Source organism: Pseudorasbora parva, chromosome 6 (assembly GCF_024679245.1).
Source record: "Pseudorasbora parva isolate DD20220531a chromosome 6, ASM2467924v1, whole genome shotgun sequence".
NCBI classification, from domain to species: Eukaryota; Metazoa; Chordata; class Actinopteri; order Cypriniformes; family Gobionidae; genus Pseudorasbora; species Pseudorasbora parva.
This window is the reverse complement of record NC_090177.1, coordinates 847,501-875,000: the sequence shown is the minus strand read 5'-3', so window position 1 is coordinate 875,000 and position 27,500 is coordinate 847,501. Positions and strand designations below refer to the sequence as shown.

The 27,500-nt window shown below is 43.3% G+C and overlaps 4 protein-coding genes across 4 annotated transcripts in view; 3 read left to right on the top strand and 1 right to left on the bottom strand.

Annotated features, from left to right (window-relative positions):
* The window catches only part of si:ch73-375g18.1 (kinesin-like protein KIF1C), a 31,201-nt gene extending 22,284 nt beyond the window's left edge, over positions 1-8,917 (top strand). The window contains exons 18-23 of the mRNA XM_067445339.1: positions 2,817-2,900; positions 3,099-3,273; positions 5,032-5,104; positions 5,203-5,301; positions 6,096-6,611; positions 7,863-8,917. Of these exons, the coding sequence (XP_067301440.1) occupies positions 2,817-2,900; positions 3,099-3,273; positions 5,032-5,104; positions 5,203-5,301; positions 6,096-6,611; positions 7,863-8,744 (1,829 nt within the window). The 3' untranslated portion in view covers positions 8,745-8,917. The remainder of the gene's footprint in view (positions 1-2,816; positions 2,901-3,098; positions 3,274-5,031; positions 5,105-5,202; positions 5,302-6,095; positions 6,612-7,862) is intronic.
* A 4,063-nt stretch (positions 8,918-12,980) lies between these two features.
* On the top strand, positions 12,981-19,816 carry LOC137078222 (platelet glycoprotein Ib alpha chain). Its single transcript, XM_067445356.1, has 3 exons — positions 12,981-14,016; positions 14,751-15,027; positions 16,948-19,816. The coding sequence occupies exons 2-3, from the start codon at positions 14,760-14,762 to the stop codon at positions 19,296-19,298; spliced, it is 2,619 nt and encodes an 872-aa protein (XP_067301457.1). The 5' UTR covers positions 12,981-14,016; positions 14,751-14,759; the 3' UTR covers positions 19,299-19,816.
* A 1,477-nt stretch (positions 19,817-21,293) lies between these two features.
* On the bottom strand, positions 21,294-26,341 carry psmb6 (proteasome 20S subunit beta 6). The gene is made up of 6 exons (XM_067445421.1): positions 26,184-26,341; positions 24,976-25,043; positions 24,750-24,881; positions 24,540-24,669; positions 24,332-24,476; positions 21,294-21,471 (listed from the first exon to the last, which is right to left on the bottom strand). Exons 1-6 carry the CDS (start codon positions 26,277-26,279, stop codon positions 21,344-21,346), a joined length of 699 nt encoding a protein of 232 aa, XP_067301522.1. The 5' UTR covers positions 26,280-26,341; the 3' UTR covers positions 21,294-21,343.
* Positions 26,342-26,395: 54 nt separating this feature from the next.
* Positions 26,396-27,500, top strand: part of trappc1 (trafficking protein particle complex subunit 1) — a 7,167-nt gene continuing 6,062 nt past the window's right edge. Inside the window, exons 1-2 of the mRNA XM_067445426.1 lie at positions 26,396-26,531; positions 26,701-26,799. Coding sequence (XP_067301527.1) covers positions 26,701-26,799 — 99 coding nt within the window. The 5' untranslated portion in view covers positions 26,396-26,531. The remainder of the gene's footprint in view (positions 26,532-26,700; positions 26,800-27,500) is intronic.

Below are 27,500 nucleotides of genomic sequence, written 5' to 3'. Positions count from 1 at the left end.
ACATCAAAAACATTCACATCAGCCGCGACACGAATTTGCGACGTTTCAGAGCTCCAACATTCGTAAACTTTCAGAGCGACAGCTGAGGGCACTTCATCCTCTTAAAGGGATAGTGCAGCCATTAATGAGCCTGATGTTGATCTGCTGACCCCAGGGCATCCACATGTGTGTGTGTGTGTGTTTCTTCAGGAGAACACAGATGAAGATTTCTAAAGCAGCACTAGGTAACTTTTGCTCTCGGGGTCCCCCTACAGTTGGGAAAAAATATTGTTCTCTACTACTGTCGTAAACTCACGCGTGCATTTGTTGACATGACAACCATGATTATCACTAGCCCTGAACTAGCGATGAGCAGGTCGCGTCGGAACCCGCGGACCCCGTATGTCTATTTAAAGGTCGTGGGTGCGGGGCGGGCCAAATAATTTCATAAAAGCCGACCCGCGCAGCACTAACAGTTAACTTGAACACTGAACACTGATCACTAGGGGTGTAGCGATATATCGCGATATGAAAATGTGACGATATGTATCGTTGGGTGCGTTTACATGCACGTTCTTAAGCCGATTATGATCATGGTCATGTAACCGCGGTAACCCGTTTTCTTTTATCGGAGTAAGCTCATGAACGGCGTGAGCATAAACCGGTCGACTCAGGGAGTTTTTTGCCTCTTCTCCTGATTTTGCTCGGCATGTAAACGCATTAACCTGCTTTCTGTCGGCTTACTGAAGAGCTCATGTGTGATCGGGGACAAAAACACAAACTCAGAGCAGATTTAAACGCATCCAGCGAGTGTTCTGCATGAAAGAAGGACATATATCACAAACGCAGACTCTTTTAAAACCCAGAGCATTGTAAAGATGTGTTCTCATCTCAGTCAGCAGAAGAGGTTCAGTCAGACGCTGCATCATGAGGGATAATATGAGCCGTAAATCTCCAGCTCACGCTTTATTAACATCACAACTGACGGAACATTAGGGATACTCCGAGTCAGATACGGACATTATTATTATAGACGTCACCAGTGTTGCCACAGTTACTTTGAAAAAGTAATCTGATTACTGATTACTCCTTTAAAAAGTAATTTAGTTACTTTACAGATTACTTGATTTTAAAAGTAGCTAAGTTAGATTACAAGTTACTTTATAAGTTACATTCAGCAGTTGCCGACAACACCCCTGCCGCCTCAAAATAGAAATGACAACTGTTTTTGGCAACACACTTTATTGCATTTATGCCCGAGCCTGACGGCCCCGACTTTTTTACGCCCCTTTTTTTAGGCTTCTCCTTCGTTTTATATTTATTTTAATAATTAAAATGAACAATGAGATGTGCTGGTGGAAACAACATGAGACCATGATAGCTTACGCCACTCTCAAGATACGGCTCGCGCAGGGTTAAAGAGTCCGTCTCTTCAGTGCAGCTGCTAGAGTTATGGCCTTTTTACAACCGGTTCCTTCATTCATTTTCTCTGATCAGGTATCTATCTGATTGCGAAATTACCAGGAGTAACGTTAGGCCTAATGCCTTCCGAGAGTCTTTCGAGACGTATTTAATTCCGATCACTCAAACAAACCAATTCAGAAGGTGCATGAAAGCATTTCAAACTAAACCGGACAAATGTAAATGTATCTGGTTGTTTAAACCACATGTGTAAATTTTTTCTCCTGGCAAATAATTAAAACATAAATGTGTGAGAGCGTGTTATGTTGTAGTCAGATAGATATGACGGTGCTACTGCAACATCGCTGCAAATGAGTAAAGCAAGCCAACGCATATGGCCGTAAATGAAACTTTAAAATAAGTCACACAAAACACAATCATCTTCAGTATAAATTAATGAGTCTAATGATCTTACCAGTGCTTAGGTCGCTCTCTCTCATACTGCGATCTTTGAATATTAAATGAGCTGCAGAATAAAATGCTGGAATCTTTTGCTTTGATGTGAACTCCGTTAAATGAGCATATACCGCGGGAATTGAAGATCGGATTTATATTAATTTTGCTGAAGTCTAAGGTAGGCTGTAAGACAACCTGCATGTTCTTTTCCCCTTTAGATTGTGTAGCCCGTTTCGTTTTTTTGAGCGCCGTTGCGAGCAGTAGGCTAATCTATCAGCCTGCCTCAGCTCGTCAGAAATGCCTTTGTGGTGGTATAATAACTAGCCTACTTTGTTTTTAATGTCAAAGTAGTTATATTTCGTTTCGTTTCTTTATTAACCTAATTTAGAAAAATGTTCAGAGCAATTTTTTGTTTGTTAAATAAAAGTTTTAATTTTTTTATGTGACGACCCAGTGAGTTAACCGCATGTTTAATAGCCTAGTCTCTCAAACCAACTCTTGAATTGTCTTGCCTATATAAACTTTAATTTAACAAACAAAAAATTGCTCTGAACATTTTTCTAAATTAGGTTAATAAAGAAACGAAACGAAAAATAACTACTTTGACATTAAAAACAAAACTGGACTATTTTAATGGCTGCAACAATGTAAAAAAAATAAAAAAAATAAAAAACACGGGCTGCAGCCGGACTTTTTTTTACTCATGCGCGTTTGGAGTGGAAGTGCTCATTACACACACAGCTGATCAAAAAATGAAACCATGGCACGGATTATTAAATCTCGTCCGGTGTGAAAGTTTAAAAGGCGGGTCCTTTTGGACCCGGAACACCAGATTAGGTGCTGCTAGGGTTAAAGTTCATGATTCATAACATCAGCTTCTCTGGCCAGCTGTGAGCCCCACCCCTCTGTACGCAGGAGCCCCGCCCCCCTCATTAGCATACCGTACGCATCATCACGCCTCACTTCCTGTGTGTCTGCAGTGGCTGTGACTCTGGAGCCGCTGGAGGGAGCGGAGACCTACGTGAACGGCAAGCAGATCAGCGAGTGTGTGCTGCTCAAACAGGGTGAGTGTGTGTGTGTGTGTGTGTGTGTGTGTCTGTGACCCTGAGCTCCACCTCTCGTGTCTCAGGGAACCGTGTGGTGATGGGTAAGAGCCATGTGTTCTGCTTCACCCACCCGGAGCAGGCTCGGCTGGAGCTTGTGTGTGTGTGTGTGTGTGTGTGTGTCCTCGAGCAGTTCAGCGAGTGTGTGTGTGTCCTCAGGGAACCGTGTGGTGATGGGTAAGAGCCATGTGTTCCGCTTCAACCACCCGGAGCAGGCTCGGCTGGAGCGCGAGCGGAGCTGTGTGGAGGCTCAGGGGGAGCTCGACTGGAACTACGCCCAGAGGGAGCTGCTGGAGGAGCAGGGCATCGACATCCGGCTGGAGATGGAGCGCAGGTCAGCCAATCGCCTCGCAGACAACAGCAAATGTAGGCGGGGTTTGAGTGTGTGTGGAGAGTTGATTGGACAGCTGTGGTTTGCTACTGGCTGTGAGTGACAGGTGGCCCCGCCCTCGTCATCACACTGCTCTATATCGAGAGAATTGCCTCGCAAACAAGAACAAATGTGGGCGGGCTTGAGTGTGTCTGTGGGGAGCTGATTGGATGGCTGTGGTTTGCTATTGGATGATCTCATGTGAGTGACAGGTGGCCCCGCCCTCATCAGAGAAGAGATTAAGTTATTCTGACTCGAGATTATTAAAGCGGTGGTTCTGGTTTTTTTTTCTAGGCTTGGTTGTGTTTATGGGGCACAGTATAACATGTCTTAATACTTCTTTTTTGTTTAAAAAAAAACGCGGCTATTTTTCTTATATTTGACCTTTATAGGTAATAGGCTATTTTCTACACTGGTTTTGATGGGCGTGTCACTGGAGACATGGAAGTAACGGCTAGGATTGGATAAGATTTGCATATTTAATGAGCTTCAGCTGTCAGGATTGTTTTAAAAGCGGCACCAGAATGATTCTCTGGCAGGGCTCGCTAAACGTCTTTATCAAACAAACACTGATTTATCTCTCATCCACCCGTGATGATTGGAATATTATTTTTGTATTACTTGGCCCGCCTGATCGGTGGATATAAGCGCGAAACACACACACACACACACACACACACACACACACACACACACACACACACACACACACACACACACACACACACACAGTAATAGATCTAAATATAAACTTGTTTTGGCGGATTGATAAGCCTTTTTAACTAGTGAGGACCAGTCAAATGTCAAACTAGTGAGTCGTTTTCATATTTCACTATATAAGTGAGGACATTTGTGTCCTCGCAAGTATTGCCAAACAAGGAACACACACACACACACACACACACACACACACAGCGCCCAGATCATGAAAGGAATACTATTTCACTATTTGAGATTCACCGCCTGCGGATGGGCTTTCGTTTTGGTAGCCCATCTGGATAACACACAGCCCCGGGACTATTATTACCTATAAAAAAGACATTTTACTCACATAAGTGTGTTGCACCGTTCCTGTCGGATCCACTATAAAAGAAATGCATTGTGTTTTAATCTCGACATGTCTGCAAATCCAGCTCGACCTGAGATTTGTTTGCAAACGATCCCGCAGTGAAATGAAGCGAACACGCATATGGTCTTCCCCACTGACCCTTCAGTGATTATTAAAGCACCTCTGCTCTTGCTTTCTGGGTAATTCAGACACAATCTGAAGAAAAGTTTCTGTTTTTCATCAGACTTTGTGACTTCCTGCTTTTGTCCATTTATTAAAGAGTAGATATGCAAGTGCTCCTCTGCTGCCATCTACTGGTTATAGTGGACATTTCATGTATTTGAAATAAAAATGCTTGTTTGACACAAAGTGTTAGTTTTCCTACACTTTTTAACTTTTAGATTTACAAATCATCACATTAAAAATAACATTAAAATTGGATTATATTTAGAGATATAAGTGCTGGGAAGCTCCTGAAGAGTGCTTGAGTTTCTCTCTCAAAAGGTACGAAAACCCTGAGATATGAATCATACAATAATATAAATCAAACTTAACATTTTCGTACCTAAAACCCCAGATGACCGGTCAATTGAAATAAAAAGTCACCCATGCTATGAACCATGAGTGTATAAAGCAGTGATGTGACGTGTGCGGTGTGTGTGTGTGTGTCTCAGGCTACAGGATGTGGAGACTCAGTATCGGCGTGAGAAAGAGGAAGCAGATCTCCTGCTGGAGCAACAGAGACTGGTGAGAGACAGACTTCATCGCTGATAGAGCTCCTTTAGCCAGCTGTGCTGAGGCTGATGGGCCACTTCTGCTGTGTGTGTGTGTGTGTGTGTGTTCAGTATGCAGATTCAGACAGTGGCGATGATTCTGATAAACGCTCATGTGAAGAGAGCTGGAGACTCATTTCATCCCTGAGAGAAAAACTACCAGCTAACAAGGTATCTTATACACACACACACACACAGACACACACACACACACACACACACACACACACACACACACACACACACACACACACACACACACACACACACACACACACACACACACACACACACACACACACACACACACACACACACACACACACACACACACACACCAAACTCCTCATCCATGTCTTTATGGAGCGACGCTTTGTGCACTGAAGCGCAGTCATGCTGGGACAGGAAGGGGCCGTCCACAAACTGATCCCACAAAGATGAGAGCATGAAATTGTCCAAAATGTCTTGGTGAAGCATCAGAGAACACGTCTCACTGCTCTAGAGTCCAGTGGCGGCTGCTTTACTCCACTGCATCCCACGCTTTGCATTGCTCTTGGTGATGTAAGGCTTGGATGAGCTGCTCGGCCATGGAAACTTGGTGTACGCACTTTTGATAAATGAGGGCCACTGAAATTATGTTCCAAGTTATTCAACTAAATATCCAAATAACAATTATTAATGAGGTCTTATTTAATTCTATAAACTATAATCCTGATCTGCCAACATTGTCTCTCTATGATAAATTAAAATAAGCTGATAACATCACTGTTTACTCCAGAACGACTGTACAGCCAAATCTAATTCTGCTGCAGTATTGTCCTGTTTAACACTGAAGCTGCTCTGACACAATCGTGATTGGAGAAGAGCGATAGAAATAAAGATGACTGAAGACAAAATTACTAAGTAAGAAGAGTGTTTTTTGCAGTGTGTCTGAATCTGATCATCAGTGTGTGTGTGTTTTTCAGGTTCAGTCTATAGTGAAGCGATGTGGTTTGCCGAGCTCCGGGAAGCGCCGCGAGCCGCTCCGGGTTTATCAGATCCCACAGCGCCGGCGAATCAGCAAAGAGCCGGGGCAGCTGAGCCTGAGCGACCTAAAGCTGCAGGCGGTGAAGGAGATCTGCTACGAGGTGGCCTTAGGAGACTTCAGGCACTCGCGGAGGGAGGTGGAGGCCATGGCTGTGGTGAAGATGAAGGAGCTCAGCCGCATGTACGGCCGCAGGGAGGCGGAGCCGGAGGCGGAGTCAGAGGCGTGGGCGGACGTGCTGCAGGACGTGTGGGATACGGTGGGAGGAGGCGGAGATGGACGGCATGGCCACGCCCAGAGAGGAGGAGGAGGCGGAGTTCAGGACCTGAAGGCTCATATCGACAAACTCACCGATGTCTTACTGGAGGTCAAAGAGCAGAACAACATGAAGGACGAGGAGATCAGAGCCCTCAGAGACCGCATGATGAAGATGGAGAGCATCATACCTGCAGTGCAGGTACACACACACACACACACACACGTATATACACAAAGAGAGAGACACACACATATATATACACAGAGACACACACACACATACACACAATTAAGTTCTGATTGAAACACAGCCATGCAAACACACACACACAGACACACACACACACACACACACACACACACACAATTAAGTTCTGAATGGAGCACAGCCATAATGCAAACAAACACACACACACACACGTTTGTTTTTGTGAAATGTGGGGACATCCCATAGGCGTAATGTTTTTTATACTGTACAAACTGTATTTTCTATCCCCTTACACTGCCCCTAAACCTACCCATCACACACACACACACACACACACACACACACACACACACACACACACACACACACACACACACACACACACACACACACACACACACACACACACACACACACACAGCCCCTAAACCTACCCATCACACACACACACACACACACACACACACACACACACACACACACACTGCCCCTAAACCTACCCATCACACACACACACTGCCCCTAAACCTACCCATCACACACACACACACACACTGCCCCTAAACCTACCCATCACACACACACACACACACACACACTGCCCCTAAACCTACCCATCACACACACACACACACACACACACACACACACACACACACACACACACACACACTGCCCCTAAACCTACCCATCACACACACACACACTGCCCCTAAACCGACCCATCACACACACACACACACACACACACACACACACACACACACACACACACACACACACACACACACACACACACACACACTGCCCCTAAACCTACCCATCACACACACACACACTGCCCCTAAACCTACCCATCACACACACACACACACACACACACACACACACTGCCCCTAAACCTACCCATCACACACACACACACACACTGCCCCTAAACCTACCCATCACACACACACACACACACACACACACACACACACACACACACACACACACACACACACACACAGGAAACATTCTGCATTTTTACTTTCTCATAAAAACTCCTCCTGTGTGATTTATAAGCCTTTTGTAAAGTGGGGCCATGGGTAATGTCCTCATATTTCACCCTCTCCTGTAATACCTGTGTCATACCCATGGCATTATACACATTTGTGTCCTCATATGTCACAAAAACATGCTCACACGCATGCGCTTACACACACACTCATTGTGCAGTAATTGTGTGTGTGTGTGTAGGACGATGATGCTGAATCCGAGGATCTGAGTGCAGATGCGGATCAGGAGCGGGGCGATGAGGAAGAGGGGCGTGGCCTAGTGGAGCAGCTGCCCAATGAGGAGCGCGTGACGCGGCTGATGGAGGAAGACCCCGCCTTCCGCAGGGGCCGCATGCGCTGGCTGAAGCAGGAGCAGACCCGCCTGCACAATCTGCAGCTGCAGCAAATCAGCAAGCGTCTGCGCAGAGGGGGCGTGGCCGGGGGCGGGGCCAGTGGTGCGGAGGGCGTGGTCCACCTTCCCGGAACGGGGCGCTTTATTCCCCCGCAGGACTGCAAGCTGAAGTTCCCCTTTAAGAGCAACCCTCACCACCGGCTCTCCTGGGGGCCCGGCGTTTCAGAGGAGGACCGAGGCATGCCGCTGCTCCCTCTGCCGTTCCAAATGCCCGTCGTCATGCGGCCGCCCTCGCCCAGCCGGCCCTGGCAACCTCGGCACAATGGCAACAACGGTAGCTATGGTAACCAGGGCTATGGTAACCAGGGCAACGGTAACTACGGTAACTATGGTAACCAGGGCAACGGTATCTACGGCAACGGTAACTACGGCAATCCCGTTCCTCAGCCGTGGCGCCACAGGCGTAACTCTCTGGATGGCTCCACCATGCCCGGCAACCAGGGTTATTATAGCAACGGGCACCAGAATAACGGCCGCGCCCGCCGTCGGCAACAGTCGCCGGGGCCTTCGGGTGCCTTGGCCAATCATCAACGGCCCCCGGCCCAAATCTACCAGACTCACGGCGATCAACTGCACGGCAAACACCAAAAACCGCAGGGCTACGTCACCCCGCCGCGCATGAGGCGCCAGTACAGCGCGCCCGACCTGAAGAGCAAAGAGACGCCCGTCTGATTGGTCGTCTGCTCTGATGATGTCACGTGTAGGTTAGTTAGCGGCCTCATGTAGTCAGACTATCAGTAGAAAGAGTTTATCCTCGCTGCAAATAATGCTCTTCTTTCTCAGTATTTTTGTCTTGTTTCTAGTCCAAACATCTAAACATTCTTAAAACAAGAAGTATTTACTAGTCAAGCAAAAGTAATTGTCTTGTTTTGGGGAAAATAACTCAAAATGAAGAGAGTTTTTGCTTAAAATAAGATAAATAATCTGCCAATGGGGTGAGGAAAATAATCTTAATTCAAACAGAAAACAAGATTATTTTTCTCACCCCATTGGCAGATTATTTATCTTATTTTAAGCAGAAACTCTCTTCATTTGAGTTATTTTCCCCAAAACAAGACGATTACTTTTGCTTGTCTAGTAAATGTTTCTTAAAGTAAGAATCTTTAGATATTTAGACTAGAAACAAGACAAAAATACTGAGGAAGAAGAGCATTTTGTTGCAGTGCTGCCCAAGAACCGCCCACTTCAGACAGGACGAGAGTTAAAGGGTTACTTCAGTGATTTGGCATTAAGCTTTGTATTTAAACCGGGTCATTAATGTGGTAGAAATGTGATTATTTTTTAATTTGGTGCCTTCTAGACTGAGAAAAGACAGAAGATGTATTTTTGTCTTATTGGGATGAAAGACTACAACTCCCAGAATGCATTGCTTCGCTGCCCTACGAGGCCACTCCCACAGCCACCGCTACTGGATCACTTGCCCACCGCGTTCATCTTCATAAAGTCGGAGAAGCACGATCATTGGAATGTACTCCCGGGTTTCTACTGATACAAAGCCATCTGTTAAAGGGGTGGTTGTATGCGATGTGACTTGTTTAACTTTAGTTAGTGTGTAATGTCGCTGCAAAGTTACAGCGCTGAAAGTTCACTGCAAACGGAGATATTGTCTTTTAAAGTTACGGCAGTTTATTGACTACAAAAATGGCCGGTTTGGACTACAACGAGCTTCTTCCTGGGTTGGTGACATCATAAACCCTCGCTAGTCTCCGCAGATGTGACTTCTGCCCGTAATGGGAAGGGGCGTGGCCTTAACCTGTACTTCAGCCAATGAAAATACAGGAAACTACATTTGGCCATCTGACCAATCTAAGACCATTGCGCTTTTCAGAGGGAGGGGCTTCATAGAAACAGGAAGCAAACGAGCCGTTCAAAGCACAGACAGCGGTGTGGAATAAAGGGAGGATAGAAGAAAAATACAGCACTTTTAAAAAAGAAGTATTAAGGCATGTTATACTGCGCCCCATAAACACAACCAAGCCTAGAAAAACACACAGAACCGCCGCTTTAAATCGCTGAAGTAACCCTTTAAAGAACGCAGAACGATAGCTATATCGATAAAGTCCGCCGGTGATCTATCTCTATGGCTATCGTTCTTGCTGTCGTCAGGCCTTTTTGCTCATCCAATCAGATAAGAGCTTGGGGTTTTTGGAAAGCTCTCATGGTTTTCAGTGCAATATGCAGGTGTGGGCGATCCGAGACTCTCTCTCTCTCTCTCTGTGTGTGTGTGTGTGTGTTTAGTGTTCCGCATCACGTACCTCTCAGAAATGACTCTTCCTGGGATTGATCAGATTTGGGTGTTTGTATGTTCAGCCTCAATGTGCCTTAATGAAGCGCCAATAACCTCAGAGATCACCGACAGAAATGCCATGTGTGTGTGTGTGTGTGTGTGTGTGTGTGTGTGTGTGTGTGTGTGTGTGAGATCTGAGGAGGAATGTCTGATGCCATGGTTCTCTGATTCACGACTCCACCACCTTATGTACGTGTTCATATAGATGTTGAACATCACCAGCTTGGATCATGTTAACTCGCACTACCTTTTTTTTCCCCCATTTTTTTATTAAAGCTAAACTCACCATCTTTAGTGAAATAAACTGAGACAGATGATAATTGTTAAACAGCACAAGACTTTGTCCACCCGCAGCATTAGATCCACCTCTTTTGGACACGTACGGCTCAAATAATGAGCATTTAAACAGAAATGATTGAACTGATGAAGAAACTTGTGGGAAGGTTCATTGAAACAAACCAGCCTAACAAACTGATCGACTGAAATGGTTCAGACTAGTAGAGAGAAATGAGGAAAGCAAAAGAGTTTACACTCATGACGGACAGCTGTCAATCACTAATGATGATGATGATGATGATGATGATGATGATGATGATGATGAAAGTGATGTTTAGTTCTAAGGTCTATGAAATGGACTTGGTGGGAAAAGCAAGTTGTGTGAGTTTTTGAGTTTTTCAGGATTTTTAAAGTTGCGACTGAACACTGATGACGGATATTTTAAACTCAAATGGTGGAAATATTATTGATATTTATTTGGAATATGATTCCTGTGACTTTGGGCCACAGACAGTCTTTTGATCCCGTTTGACGTTATTTTGAGTGGCAGTTTTGCATGAGGCTGCAGTGGTGCATCATGCTGGACGCTCACTGGAAATTCCCAATAGAGTCCCGCTGGAGATTCCCAATAGAGTCCCACTGGAGATTCCCAATAGAGTCTCACTGGAGATTCCCAATAGAGTCCCGCTGGAGATTCCCAATAGAGTCCCACTGGAGATTCCCAATAGAGTCCCGCTGGAGATTCCCAATAGAGTCCCACTGGAGATTCCCAATAGAGTCCCACTGGAGATTCCCAATAGAGTCCCGCTGGAGATTCCCAATAGAGTCCCACTGGAGATTCCCAATAGAGTCCCGCTGGAGATTCCCAATAGAGTCCCGCTGGAGATTCCCAATAGAGTCTCGCTGGAGATTCCCAATAGAGTCCCGCTGGAGATTCCCAATAGAGTCCCGCTGGAGATTCCCAAAAGAGTCCCGCTGGAGATTCCCAATAGAGTCCCGCTGGAGATTCCCAATAGAGTCCCACTGGAGATTCCCAATAGAGTCCCGCTGGAGATTCCCAATAGAGTCCCACTGGAGATTCCCAATAGAGTCTCGCTGGAGATTCCCAATAGAGTCCCACTGGAGATTCCCAATAGAGTCTCACTGGAGATTCCCAATAGAGTCCTGCTGGAGATCCCCAATAGAGTCTCACTGGAGATCCCCTATAGAGTCCCGCTGGAGATTCCCAGTAGAGTCTCGCTGGAGATTCCCAATAGAGTCTCACTGGAGATTCCCAGTAGAGTCTCGCTGGAGATTCCCAATAGAGTCCCGCTGGAGATTCCCAATAGAGTCCCGCTGGAGATTCCCAATAGAGTCCCGCTGGAGATTCCCAATAGAGTCCCGCTGGAGATTCCCAAAAGAGTCCCGCTGGAGATTCCCAATAGAGTCCCGCTGGAGATTCCCAATAGAGTCCCACTGGAGATTCCCAATAGAGTCCCGCTGGAGATTCCCAATAGAGTCCCACTGGAGATTCCCAATAGAGTCTCGCTGGAGATTCCCAATAGAGTCCCGCTGGAGATTCCCAATAGAGTCCCGCTGGAGATTCCCAAAAGAGTCCCGCTGGAGATTCCCAATAGAGTCCCGCTGGAGATTCCCAATAGAGTCTCACTGGAGATTCCCAATAGAGTCTCACTGGAGATTCCCAATAGAGTCCCGCTGGAGATTCCCAATAGAGTCCCACTGGAGATTCCCAATAGAGTCCCGCTGGAGATTCCCAATAGAGTCCCGCTGGAGATTCCCAATAGAGTCCCGCTGGAGATTTCCAATTGAGTCTCGCTGGAGATTCCCAATAGAGTCCCGCTGGAGATTCCCAATAGAGTCCCGCTGGAGATTCCCAATAGAGTCCCGCTGGAGATTCCCAATAGAGTCCCGCTGGAGATTCCCAATAGAGTCTCGCTGGAGATTCCCAATAGAGTCCCGCTGGAGATTCCCAATAGTGTCCCACTGGAGATTCCCAATAGAGTCCCGCTGGAGATTCCCAAAAGAGTCCCGCTGGAGATTCCCAAAAGAGTCCCGCTGGAGATTCCCAAAAGAGTCCCGCTGGAGATTCCCAATAGAGTCCCGCTGGAGATTCCCAATAGAGTCCCGCTGGAGATTTCCAATAGAGTCTCGCTGGAGATTCCCAATAGAGTCCCGCTGGAGATTCCCAATAGAGTCCCGCTGGAGATTCCCAATAGAGTCCCGCTGGAGATTCCCAATAGAGTCTCGCTGGAGATTCCCAATAGAGTCCCGCTGGAGATTCCCAATAGAGTCCCGCTGGAGATTCCCAATAGAGTCCCGCTGGAGATTCCCAATAGAGTCCCGCTGGAGATTCCCAATAGAGTCCCGCTGGAGATTTCCAATAGAGTCTCGCTGGAGATTCCCAATAGAGTCCCACTGGAGATTCCCAATAGAGTCCCGCTGGAGATTCCCAATAGAGTCCCGCTGGAGATTTCCAATAGAGTCTCGCTGGAGATTCCCAATAGAGTCCCGCTGGAGATTCCCAATAGAGTCCCGCTGGAGATCCCCTATAAAGTCCCGCTGGAGATTCCCAATAGAGTCCCACTGGAGATTCCCAAAAGAGTCCCACTGGAGTAACCGTGTCTCAGGTGGGCGGGATTATGGGATATTACCTTTAGACAGGACATCCCTCAACTAGCATAGGAGCATTTCTGACCATGACCTTTAACACTTCAGGACAATCTTCTGACTGTGTCGTGTATGTTTTGATGATGATGTCTCTTATTTACACTCGCAGACTGTTAACTGCCGTAATATATGACGCTTGTTTAGTTTCATCGTGCCTTTGGTTTGATTGATTTAATTGATTAATGTGTGTTTGTGCGTTCACGTGTGTGTGTGTGTGTGTGTGAGGAAACCCACTGAGTTCATCTGCACAAACACACACATGAATTCTTCACTTGTGTGTGTTTTGATTTAGTTTTTTGAGGTTGAAGTTCTGCTTCTGACATGATGAACCTCACGTGTCTCGCTGGACACGCCGCTTCTGTTTTTGCTCTTCTGTTACTCTTTTATTTCGGATTTTGAGTTTTTTGTTTTTTTTTGAGATTTAAAAATGTCTAAACTGCAAAATGTCATTAAAGGAAAATGTATGAAAGCAGCATTGTTTCTGGTGTTTTTGTAATCTCAGAAACTGCAGAATAAGGAATTATCGCAGAAATGAATGTTTTTGTACCCGAGGGGAAATATTAGGCGGGGTTTGATGAGAAACTCGTAGCATATGCTCATATATGGAGAGGCTTGTGGTTTGTGTTTAATACTGAGGAAGAGAGATAGAGCTGAGAATCCAGCAGAAGAGAAGCTGCTCTCCATCCGGATGAGAGGAAACGTCCGCGCTCAGAGGTACAGACACAATAAACTATCATTTATTCATTATTATTACATATCCTGAAGGTTGAATGCCCCATTTGTGTGGTAAAGACACTGCAAAAAATGCTCTTCTTACTCAGTATTTTTGTCTTGTTTCTAGTCCAAACATCTAACAATTCTTAAAACAAGAATTATTTACTAGACAAGCAAAAGTAATTGTCTTGTTTTGGGGAAAATAACTCAAAATGAAGAGAGTTTTTTCTTAAAATAAGATAAATAATCTGCCAATGGGGTGAGAGAAATAATCTTAATTCAAACAGAAAACAAGATTATTTTTCTCACCCCATTGGCAGATTATTTATCTTATTTTAAGCAAAAACTCTCTTCATTTTGAGTTATTTTCCCCAAAACAAGACAATAATTTGTACTTGTCTAGTAAATGTTTCCTAATGTAAGAATTTTGAGATATTTTGACTAGAAAAAGACAAAAATACTAAGTAAGAAAAGCATTTTTTGCAGTGAACCTTTGGAGAAACCAGACTCAGTTCTCCTCTGGCCTAGTAACACACAGTGTATGATTATTATTCTGGCCACCTTACAGGTCATAAATCATATTAGATCGGAATATTCAACATTTCAGGGTATCACACAAGAGACGGGTTTACTGAGGATGGCGCGTTGATTTCATAATTAATGAATATTCAAACAAATAGTGCCTGTTAAGTGAGATTGCACAGTCCTGATGAAACATGCCTTGGTTTCTTCAGGTCTTCATCATGCTCCGCTTCATCTTCCTCATGATAAAGTTCTGCGTCGTTATGAGCCTCAGCTGTCCGAGCGACATGAACCCGGACCATCGGCCCCGCGTCAGCTGCGTGGCTCAGAGATTAACGGCGGTTCCCGACGGGATCAAACCTGACACGCAAGTTCTGGTTCTCACAGAAAACCACTTCAGCACTCTGTCCTGGTCCTCGTATTCTGGATTCAAACAGCTGCACGAGCTGGACCTGAGCCACAATCACATCGCCACGCTGGAGCCACCAGGTGAGCATCTCGCTGTAAAAACACTCTCTTCTTATTTAGATTTTTTTTTCAGTCCAAATATCTAAGGCTGCATTTACACTGCAGGTCTTGATGCACAATTCCGATTTAGTGACTATACACTGCAATAAATGCTCTTCTTACTCAGTAATTTTGTCTTATTTCTAGTCTAAATATCTCACAATTCACGAGTTCACACTTACTTCAATTAAACAGAGTAAAGATTATGCGGCTCCAGGCTCGGAAATGCTTTACCCGAACCCAGAGTATCCCCCCCCGTGATGGAGATAGTCCAGAGCTAGACTGCAAGGGTTATGATTGTTGTGATGTTTATAGGAGTTAAATTAAGTATTTGAGGAGAAGGGGTGGTGGTGGGATGCTGAGAAACTGTCATTGGGTGCGTTTACATGCACACCAGTAAACTGACAACGCAAGTAAAACGCGCTTACATGACTTTATTAATAAACCGGGTTATTTCCATGTAGTGACGTCTATAATAATAATATCCGTCAGTTCCGTCAGTTGTGATGTTAATAAAGCGTGAGCTGGAGATTTACGGCTCATGTTACTTATCCCTCATGCAGCGTTCTGACTAGAGGTCGACCGATAGTGGATTTTACCGATACCTGGGTTGGACCTCGCTTGCCGATAACCGATTAATCGACCGATAGTTTTTAAAAAGATACAAGATTAAAATGTAATAATAATAATAATACATAAAGTAACAGGTAAAAAAGCAGTGCTGAACATTATTAAAAGAAATTTAAAAAAGTACTGAACCATGAAAATGTGTTACATTTCATATGTAAATATGAAAATATCAAAATGAGTTCTAACAGAAAAACAATTCTACAGAAAATAACTAAAACATTAAAATATTACAAATAAATGTTTCTTTAGCTATAACCTAGAAACGTGTGTAAATGTCACTTAACAGACTGCAAATCCCCTTTGTTAACAATGATGTATTTATTTAACTTACATGAACTAAATGCATTATGTAATGTTCATTTTACAGCATGTATTAATATTCGAACAATACAACTCTACCTTAATCATTCATGTTAGTTCATAGTGCATAAAAAAGGTTAACAGATAAAACTAACAATGAATAATACTTCTACAGCATTTATTAACCTTACTTAATGTTACAAATTGAATATTATTGTATTATATTACGTGTTATTATTTCATATAAATCCAAACAGTTCTCTTTTTTAGAACACGACGGTTTTCGTATCAAAATAACAACACATGTATTGACGTCTAATGCGTTTATATTTCTGTCGTATGCATGATACAGTTTCTCACATCAAAAAAGTTTCTCAGTTTTAAATGCTTGAGGTAACCGTTGCTGCTAATATTAGCGTCCTGTCAGCCTCGACGACAAAGTACATATACTGCTGTTCTTCCCCTGCTAAAGCATCATAGTGGTATAGATGATATTTCACATTTAATATACATTTTCATGGATTAAAACACCTCTGCTGTACTAGGCAAACTCAACCGCACACATTCATCTAACTTTTGAGAAACTCAAAATTGTCACCCCAAAAAACCCAAAGGGGTACCCCTTATATATTTTTTGTGTCGGAAAAACATGTATCTCAGATCTTCTTAAAACTCTAGATTCTGATAAGGGGCACTGAGACGTAGACAGTAGTGCAAGTGTGGTGGTCCTAGAGCCTTCCAGAGCTGAACAGGAGCCAAAAACATAAAGACATGCCTCTTCCCAATTATTGAGCGCCGCCAGATAACCTGTCCGCAGACATAGTGGTATAGATGATATTTCACATTTAATATACATTTTCATGGATTAAAACACCACTGCTGTACTAGGCAAACTCAACCGCACACATTTTTTTTCCTCAGGGCCGAGACGGCAACATCATGGCGCGTAAACTCTTGGTGTGTTTCTTTCAGGTCCTGTGCTGGAAAACCTGCGTGTGTTGCGTTTGTCTGGGAACAGGTTAACTGGTTTGGGAGGACTTGTGTTCCGCTGCACTCCTAACCTGATGGAGATCTATTTGGATGGAAACCAGATTCGTTCCCTACATGACGCCAGCTTCAGCAATCTTCCCCATCTGGAGATCATAAATCTGTCCCGGAATAAGCTTCCCGCCCTGCCTCCTCGCCTTCTGGAGCGAGTGTCTTCCAGCAATCTAAAGACGTTTGATCTGGAGAATAACAGCATCTCACTGATGCCTGAGAGCTTCTTCTCATCTGAGTATGATATACCTTACGTTTACCTGTCCCAAAATCCCTGGCTCTGCAGCTGCGCTGTAGGTTACCTCCACTCCTACCTGAATGACCAGGAGGGCAGCATCTACAAGCATGATGAAATAAAAGGCGTCGTTCTTAGCCCCCAGAGTGTTGTGTGTTCTGGACCGCCTCACCTATTCCAACGGCCCATCATTGAACTGGAGGAGAATGACTTCTGCCCACCGGAACCAACCCCCAGCGGAGACCAAGATTTTAAACCAATCTCAGTAGAGCCAAATTACCGCCCTCAAACGCAGAGTGCTCCACATGACACCACCACCATCCCCAACCTGCTCGCTTCCATCCAATCCTGGACCCAACCTGGGTTCTGGGTCACGGAAACATGGACAGAAACATTGACGAAAACATGGACTGAAACGTGGTTTGTATATTGGACAATGTGGGAGTATTTTATCTTGAATTCAACGGCGGGTTCAGTCACTTTACCAACACAGTCAATCACGTCCCAACCCATAACTTCTGAATCACCAACTACTGAAGCCAATATTCCCAGATCCCAAGCCCCAAGTATTGCCCAATTGGATCCGCACCTTCCCAGTCCAATGAACACGGTCCAGACTGAACCACCAACAATTGGAGCCATTCCTACCCAATTGGATCTGCACCTTTCCAGTCCAATGATCACGGTCACAACTGAACCACCAACAACTGGAGCCAGTACTACCCAATTGGATCCGCACCTTTCCAGTCCAATGATCACGGTCACAACTGAACCACCAACAATTGGAGCCAGTACTACCCAATTGGATCCGCACCTTTCCAGTCCAATGATCACGGTCCAGACTGAACCACCAACAACTGGAGCCAGTACTACCCAATTGGATCCGCACCTTTCCAGTCCAATGATCACGGTCACAACTGAACCACCAACAATTGGAGCCAGTACTACCCAATTGGATCTGCACCTTTCCAGTCCAATGATCACGGTCACGACTGAACCACCAACAACTGGAGCCAGTACTACCCAATTGGATCCGCACCTTTCCAGTCCAATGATCACGGTCCAGACTGAACCACCAACAACTGGAGCCAGTACTACCCAATTGGATCTGCACCTTTCCAGTCCAATGATCACGGTCACAACTGAACCACCAACAATTGGAGCCATTACTACCCAATTGGATCCGCACCTTTCCAGTCCAATGATCACGGTCACGTCTGAACCACCAACAATTGGAGCCATTACTACCCAATTGGATCCGCACCTTTCCAGTCCAATGATCACGGTCCAGACTGAACCACCAACAATTGGAGCCAATATTGCCACCCAACCTGAACCGTACACCTCTAGAATAACGGTCAGGTTCCTGACCGAACGGATCATTCCCCACACTAGCGTGTCTCCACACTGGACAGATGCCCATGAAGGGGGTGGAAAAATTCTGCTTTGGTGCTGGTGGTTATTTGCTGGTTTTGTGTTTCTGTGCGTGCTGTCGGCTCTCACATCCTGTTTTCTGTCTCTTTGGCTCCTGAAAATATATCTATCCGTGTACCGCAGACTCAAAAACCATGGCATGGCTCGCTCCGGGGTCATCTTACGGGCCTACAGAAGCATTGAAAACTCCCGGGGAAGAGAAAATGAAGATGAGAGTGTGAGCTTTTTATCCTTAGAACATCTTAAAGACACTCGAGCCGTATTCCGAAGCGTTCTCTTCATCAAGAGGGAAGAGCAACACGGAGAGACGGAGACTAAAGGGAGGGATGCGTCTTCCAAAATAGAGCTGGTTTCTGTGGCAGGCCAAGCCAGAGATAAAGAGCAAGAGCCAGCGAAATTCAGGAAGACGCTGTACAGGGAGATTAACGGAGAAGAGGAAGCAGATGGATGGAGAGAGGGAAGGATTGCTCGTTATAGACTGATCCTGAGGGAGGAGAGAGGAAGACATCCAGAAATGCAATGGGTGGTTGGGGAGTGGGAACTGGGGGAGGAGGGCATGGCCTATCAGAGGTCCTGCTCTCTGATTGGCCAGCCCTCCACCGTCGCTCTGGAGTGAACCGCCATTGGACATAATTTGGTCTCTTACACGGCAAAAAATGCTCTTCTTCCTCAGTCATTGTGTCTTGTTTCCAGTCTAAATATCTCACCATTCTTAAATCAAGATGCATTTAATAGATCAGTAAAACATTTTTTCTTGTTTTGTTGAAAACAAAATCTAAATGAAGAGTTTTTGCTTAAAACAGGCAAAATCATCTGCCAATGGGGTGAGAAAAATAATCTGATTTCTGATTGAAATCTTGTTTTCGTCCCAAACAGAGACAAGAATATTTTTCTCACCCCATAAAAACTCACATTTAGATTTTTTTTCATCCCAGAAAACAAGTAAAAATATCTCGTCATTTTACTGATCTAGTAAATGCATCTTGATTTAAGAATATTTAGTTATTTGTAATGGAAATGAGAAAAATACTAAATAAGAAGAGCATTTTTTGCAGTGCAAATATTGATTGTTGATTCCAAGCCATGTTTTATTTGTGGAGCAATAATGCAGCTACAGAAAAAAATAAACTTAAAGCGAACACTGGAAGATATTTGTTCTTGATTTTTAGTGTAAAGGCTTAATTTTGATCATTCTTACAGAAAGTAAGACCTGATATCCTCAGTCATGTTGCATCACTGAGGAAGAACAGTTTTTGCTTTTATCCAGTCACGTCAGCTTCATTTATATAGTTTGTTTCAAAGCAGCTTCACAGTGATAACAGGAAATGAATGGAAGAGAGATTGTTTTTGGCTATACATCAAGATTAGAAAAAGACCCAGTTAACAGTCTGTTAATCAGTCGAACTGATTTGAATAATGAGAGTTAATAATGTTCTGTGTGTATGCCATAGTAAAGAGATGTGTTTTTAGTCTAGATTTAAACTGGCAGAGTGTGTCTGCTTCCCGAACAATGCTAGGAAGACTATTCCACAATTTAGGAGCTAAATAGGAAAATGATCGACCGCCTGCAGTTGATTTAGATATTCTAGGTATGATCAACTGGCCAGAGTTTTGAGACCGCAATAGACGTGATGGAGTATAATGCGTTAAGAGCTCGCTTAAGTACCGGGGAGCTAAACTATTTAGTGCTTTGTAGTAATTAGCAAGATTTTAAAATGTCTGCGATGTTTAATAGGGAGCCAGTGCAGTGTTGACAGAACTGGACTAATATGATCATACTTCCTGGTTCTAGTAAGAACTCTAGCTGCTGCGGTTTGGACTAGCTGGAGTTTGTTTATTAAGCGAGCAGGGCAACCACCCAGTAGAGCATTACAATAATCTAGCCTTGAGCTCATGAACGCATGTACTAACTGTTCAGCATTTTGCATTGAAAGCATGTGCCGTAATTTAGATATTTTTTAAAGATGGTAGAATGCGGTTTTACAGATGCTAGAAACGTGGCTTTCAAGACTTACTCCGGTTTAGGTCATTGACAAACTTGCTGGAAAAGTCCATGAAATAACAGGCTTAATCAACTGACACGGCTCGTGGTTAACTAAAACAAACACTAGGCAGTTATTAGTCATCTCACCCGAGTGTGTGTGTGTGTGTATATGAAATCACCTTTAAATCATTTTCTTTTAGTGTTCCACTTTTAACATTCATACTCTGTAAAACAAATTCAGGTCTCCAATTGAAAATATAAATTAAAAAATTTCAGTTGGCCAAATTGAATTTCTGTGAATTAAATTGCATTAATTTGGCCAACTGAATTTTTTTCAATTGGAGACTTATTTTTTTCCCCTTTCTTTCAGTGTGCAGGTTTTAGGACATCTTTGGTCTAACTGTGTTTCATATAGATTTTTTTATACAGAACTTACCGTTTCACAGCAGCTCCACCGAAATAAACAGAATCAATGATGCAACTTAAATACGAGATAGTGATTAAAACACCTCATGATCTGTCATTGGTCAGTCACACTGATAGTCCCGCCCCCAAACACATGATCTTAAAGTGCAAAAAGGAAAACCGAACCATTTGTGCTCTGTAAATAAAGTGAGACAGCGAGCGTTTGTAAAGAGTAAGTGATGTTTATTGGGCTCCAGGTTTAGCTCCGGGGTTCAGACTGTGGAGAACTGGGGCAGCTGGTTCCCCAGGATGACCTGCCGCTCCACTCCCAGCTCAGAGATCACCGCCAGCCTCACCACTCCTCCACTGGAGCCGTCTCTCTCCATGGCCAGAGTCAGAGCTACACACACACACGTTAGGTTTTTGTGAATTGTGGGGACTTTATAGGCATAATGCATTTTACACTGTACATTCTATCCCCCAACACTGCCCCTAACCATCACACACCCCCCCCCCCACCCACCCACCCTTCCGCCCCTGAATAACAGGAAGAACATACTCCTCCAGTGTAAATCATGTGTTCTCGAGTACCCTTTTCCACCAGAATGAGCCGGTTCTAAGTTGGTTTGACTCACGAGCCTTTAAGAACCCGTTTGACTTTCCACAGGCTAGAGAGCCAGGTCTTACGTCACTGTATACGCCTCATCTTTCTCAGCAACACCAGAGAGGCAGCAGGAAACACACACAGCTCATTGGAGATGCATCGGCGCTGCGCGGACCGATCCGCGTATGATATCAAAATACCACGCGAGCGATTCAAAAGCATAAGGAGTCGTTTGCTCTCGCTGTACTTTGGTGTCATACATGATCGGTCTGCACAGCGCCGATGCACCTCGAACGAGCCGTGTGTGTGTGTGTGTGTGTGTGTGTGAGTGTGTGTGAGCCTTCCCTCAACAGTGACACGCGTCAATCTGAAGCCACGCCCACCGGGGAAAACAAACCAACCGTCTCCATTGACTTTCTATCGCGTGAAGCAGCTCCTTTTCATTTCAGATTTATACCAAAAAACAAACAATGTCTAAAAGCTGATATGACGAGGTGTACAGAAAACAAGCAGAACAAAAAAACTAGGAGTGTTTATAAGCTGTTGACCTGTTGATATTTGACTAAATGTTTACTGCACACTGAGACACACTGAGGGTCAGGATCCCAAAACTGACCCGATCTTCTGCTGAAGCTTCACGGCTTATTGCCTGTGTCCACTTCAGTCTCCTCAAACGCTCGTTTTTTGGGGCCGACAGCTTATAAACACTTAGTTCTGTGTTTTTTAGCTTGTGTGCTGCACACCTGTCACATATCAGCTTCTAGACATTGGCCTGTTTTTTGTTACAAGTAAAAAAAGACGAGGCGAGCGCTTCACGCAATAGAAAGTCAATGGAGAGCGTTGGATTGTCCCCCCCGGAGTGGGCGTGGCCTAAATACGCTCGGTCTCTATGGCTCGTGGTTTATGATCCCACATCAGCATCAAAACGCCGCGAACTAGTGATGTGTCGTTCATGAACGATTCGTTCATTTTGAACGAATCTTTATTATGACTCGGGACTACCGAGTTGTCTCAGATAGTGATTCGTTCATTTTGTGTTGACTGCGCATGCGCATTACGCAACATATGGCCTCTGAATGAGCTCTGAATCTCCGAATGATTAGTTCTTTTGAGTCTCGGGTTTGAGTCTTTCGTTCTTGCTGTCAGTCACATGCTGTGTGTGTGTGTGTGTGTGTGTGTGTGTATTATATATATATATATATATATATATATATATATATATATATATATATATATATATATATATATATATACATATATATATACACACACACACACACACACACACACACACACACACACAGTTGATTCAAAATTAGTCTAATTGAATTTGTGATGTTAGACTTGAATAGTCAATATATTTCCCATATTTGTATATGTCTGATATTAACTGAGAATAATATAAAAAATAAAATAAATAACTACGTGCTTTTTACTAAAAAGGTTGTGAACTTGTGTTCTATATGGTGACAAGTCACGTGACAAAAGAACAAACGACTCAAACCCGAGACTCGATCAAAAGAACTAATCTTTTCTGTTTCCGTTATTGAAAGCATAGACTCTATGGGACTAACAGGAAGAACGAAAGACTCAAACCCGAAAGACTCGATCAAAAGAACTAATCTTTTCTGTTTCCGTTATTGAAAGCATAGACTCTATGGGACTAACAGGAAGAACGAAAGACTCAAACCCGAAAGACTCGTAAGAACTAATCATTTTTGTTTCCGGACCTGTGTCACGCACGGTCCGGGCGGCCCAGCCCCCAGATCTGATCAGAGTCAGACACAGACGAGTCGACAGCTAACGTCTCGAGGAACTCGAAGACACGAGAGGCGGAGAACAAACGTGATAAATATGAAGTTGCAAGAGAAAGAATGTTTTGGATCAGGAGGTGAGGTGAACTAACAGAGAGACTGCAATAGCCTGACCCAACAACTAATCAATTAATTAAACATTTCAGTTTCTTATAATTTGGCTTTGGTTGCAGTACCCTATAGTTTATTTGTATGTAGTTTTAAAATGTAATCAACATTTTCATAAGTACTAGATGTGTTGGGCTATTTAACATGTCATTTTGGTGAAATGAACGAAATGACTCGAAAAAAGATTCGTTCATTTTGCTGAACGAGACTCAAAGATCCGAGTCAGTAAAATGATCCGAACTTCCCACTACTACCGCGAACCCAGCGCATTCGGGATGTGTAGATGGAGATTTGGATTACAATCGAGCAGCTGTTAGATTGATTAGCTGCCATTTGAAAAAAGGCGGATCTCCAGTGTGTGTTCATCTTGCTGACCCCGCCCCCAGCACCTGATGCAAGCGCTTCATACTCCTAGCCCAGCGATGTTTTGGTGCTACTTAAGAACCAGTTTTCCTGCTCGGAGCCGGTGCTTTGGGTGTGGAAACACAGAACCGATTTGAAAGGGCTCTGAATTAGCCCCAGCTCTGCCTTGGTGGAAAAGGGTATGAGTGAATATAGTAAAGTGTGATTAATTCCTGTGATCAAAGCTGCCTGACGATGACGGTTTTTCACTAATTGACCTGTTTCCAACATTAATAATAATCATAACTGTGTGTTGATCATCATATGAGAATGATTAGTGAAGGATCATGTGACTCTGAAGACTGGATGAATATATCACACTTTAGTCTGACCTCCTGCAGTGAATTTGAGACACTCCTCTTTGCTCATCCCGGTTTTGTAGTTGGAGTCCACATAGCCGTAGATGTAGCTGCTGCCGGATCCACCGACTGACACCGGCTGCCTCGTCATCATCCCTCCAACCGGCACAGTGTACACCTGAACACACACAGAGCGATGAGCCATCCATCCATCCATCCATCCATCCCCCATCCCCCTCACCTGTCCGCCCCTCCGCTTGTCCCATCCGGCCACGATGATGCCGGCCATCAGCTCCTCTCTGTATCTGTAGCACATGTCCCTGAAGAGACTGGCAGCCGTCTGCACCAGAGGAGCCTCATCCAGCTCAATGCTGAGGACGAGAGAGAGAGTGTGAGTGTGTGTGTGTGTGTGTGTGTGAATGTGAGTGTGTGAGTGAGAGTGTGTGTGTACCTGTGGAAGCCCAGCTGGTAAGTGACGGCTTCAGCGATGGCCTGTGTGTCGGCCGCTGAGCCGGAGCGACAGCAGAAGATCCGATCATGGATGGGCGTGAGTTTATCCGTCACACGGTTGGCGATGTAAGCGCTGCACAGATCACACACAGCGCCTGTTACACACATACACGCTCTCTCACACACACTCTCACTTTCACTAACACACACACACTCCTCTCTCTTACCCGGTGGTCGTGCGGGAGTCGGCGCCCATCACAACTCCACCATCAAACTCCACTGCCATGATGGTGGTCTGAACACATGATCACATCAGCGTGAGGGTTACACACACACACACACACACACACACACACACACACACAAAGAGATATCAGTTTAACATTAATAATAAAACTAAGAATTATCATCAATATTAATTATTCCAAAATATGTATTAATTAAAAAAAATATAAAAACAATTTAATTGTTAAAATATTAAATTAAACCATTTTAATTCTTATTTATTAAAACTAATTTAGTTTAAATACTCTAACTTAACGATTAAAGTAAATTTAAAATGAATTTAACTTAAAATATTAAATGTTTAAAATTATTAAATTAAACTATTTGAAATTAAATACAATTTGACTATTAAATTTAAAATATCTAATTTTAATTTAAACTTTAAATTTAATATTTTTTTAAATGCATTACATTAAATATTTTCAAATAAATTAAACTATTTTAAATACTTCAATTAAACTTTTTTTTATTTTCAATTAATTTTTTAAAAAAGTTAAGTAAATTATTTAAAATTGATTTAACTGAAAATATTAAAATAAGTTTAAATTAAAAAGGTAATTATTTTAAACTATTTCGTTTTTAAATATTAAATTAAACATTCAAAATGATTAAAATGATTTAATTTAGTAAATTAATTTATATTATTGACATTTAATTTTAAAATTACTACATTTGAGTAAAATGTATAAAAATAGGAATTAAAAACCAGCTTACACTATAAAATTAAGATACTGAAAAGAAATATTGCAGCTAAATGAATGAATAAATGGTCATTTTATAGAGATGAACATTAAATTCAGTGTTTAGTTTATCTGATCAAATCTAGAAACTATAAATTAAAAAAAGTAAAGTAAAACTATAAATATTTTTTTTACATAGTCTGTATAGATTTCTATCATATTAGCAGGTTGTTTATTTATCAAACTATTCACTCTATATCAAAAGATATTCTCAGTAAAAGGAAAAAACACAGAATAAACGATGTAAACCATCAAATATGAGCGTAATTCATATTTCAGGTCAATATTATTGCGCCGAGACGCGCTCAGTTCTGCTGCATCATTCAGCCGTCTTTATCCCAAAAAACGCGCTTCCCGACACCATAACTCAAATAACGGAGATTATTATGATAATTATGGCTGCTTCTCACCCCTGTGCTGACTTCCCGCTGCGTCCAGTCAGGACATAAATCATTATAATTATTAAAAGATTGAACATTAGCTGGAAACTGCAGTGTTGCCGCCATCTTGTGAACAAACGTAACTGAAGGACCCCGCGGCAGGGAGTCCGCACATTTGCCTGTCTTAAACCTGCGCGCCTGTCCGGACGATCAAAAAACACAGCTGCGAGAATTCATTACATAATTTACACAATCATATATTGTTTACATAAATGTTGCTTTGAAGCATGTTAGATTAGGTGTATTGTTTCAGGGGGGAGTTTTGACAGTCGTTCAGGCAGGTGACGGGTCAGTCTGAGGGCGGACGCTACGCGGAAGGTAAATAATGAAGTCCATCAGCATTTACTGTGAAATATTATGCATTTTGTGAATTAAACAATAATCGACACAGTATTTATCTTGTGTTTAATTTAGTTCTGCGTCATACTATTTGTGCGTGTGTGTGCGTGCGTGCGTATGGGACTGATATTTTCCTAATTTTCTTCAGATGACCGTTCATAATTTCTACATATTTGACCGCAATGGCTCGTGCCTTCATTACAGCGAGTGGAACCGCAAGAAACAGGCCGGAATCTCCAAAGAAGAGGTACAAACACGGCCGCTTTACCGTATTTCCTGTTTATTTGTCAAGTTTATGCGTTTTCTTTTGCTTTATTCTCACGTTCTTTCTAATCTCGTGTTCCGTGTTCGTTTAATAAATCTCTGTTGCAAGCTTTCTTCCTGTTGTAAACATATGTTGGTTTTTTTTAGTAACGTGAGTGACGTCGTTGTGACGTCATTCGCTCATGGCGACGGAACGCGAGAGTGACGTCACTAGCCAGATTCCATTTGACGTTTTTTTTTTTTTTTTTTTGCGAAAAAATGTTTAGCAATATCGCAAATGGAAATGGCAAGTTATCCTAATTTTTTTTTGCAAGTGTCGACAACTTTTCACATTAGTGAATGTCAAAATTTAAAATGTCGCGAAAAAATAGTTTGGAAACACTTTTTGTCGAGAAAACGCAAATAAATGTGCCAAAACGTTAGGGCTGTGCCATATGGACAAAATAACCAAATTTTATTTTTAATTACTTTTAAAATGTTTTTAATATGAATATTGCAATTGCGATTTTTTTTTTTTATTTGCGATTTTCCAAACAGCGTTTTTCTAAACGTATTGCTATTCCACTCGCCTCTTTTCTGAGTCTTCTGTTAACGCGTTGTTAACTCCACCACGTTTAATAATGATCTGAACTGTACGTTTATCTTCTCCAGTGACCATTTCTTTTAGACAACGTCCTGTACTTG

Bases quoted from the DNA above. Each gene is read 5' to 3' on its own strand.
- LOC137078222 (XM_067445356.1), top strand. From the start codon at position 14,760: ATGCTCCGCTTCATCTTCCTCATGATAAAGTTCTGCGTCGTTATGAGC. The intron at 15,028-16,947 runs GTGAGCATCTCG...TGTTTCTTTCAG, and splicing joins CGCCACGCTGGAGCCACCAG to GTCCTGTGCTGGAAAACCTG.
- psmb6 (XM_067445421.1), bottom strand. From the start codon at position 26,279: ATGGCGGCAACACTGCAGTTTCCAGCTAATGTTCAATCTTTTAATAAT. The intron at 24,882-24,975 runs GTAAGAGAGAGG...TGATCTGTGCAG, and splicing joins GACTCCCGCACGACCACCGG to CGCTTACATCGCCAACCGTG. The intron at 21,472-24,331 runs GTCAGACTAAAG...GTGTGTGTGTAG, and splicing joins TCTCAAATTCACTGCAGGAG to CTCTGACTCTGGCCATGGAG.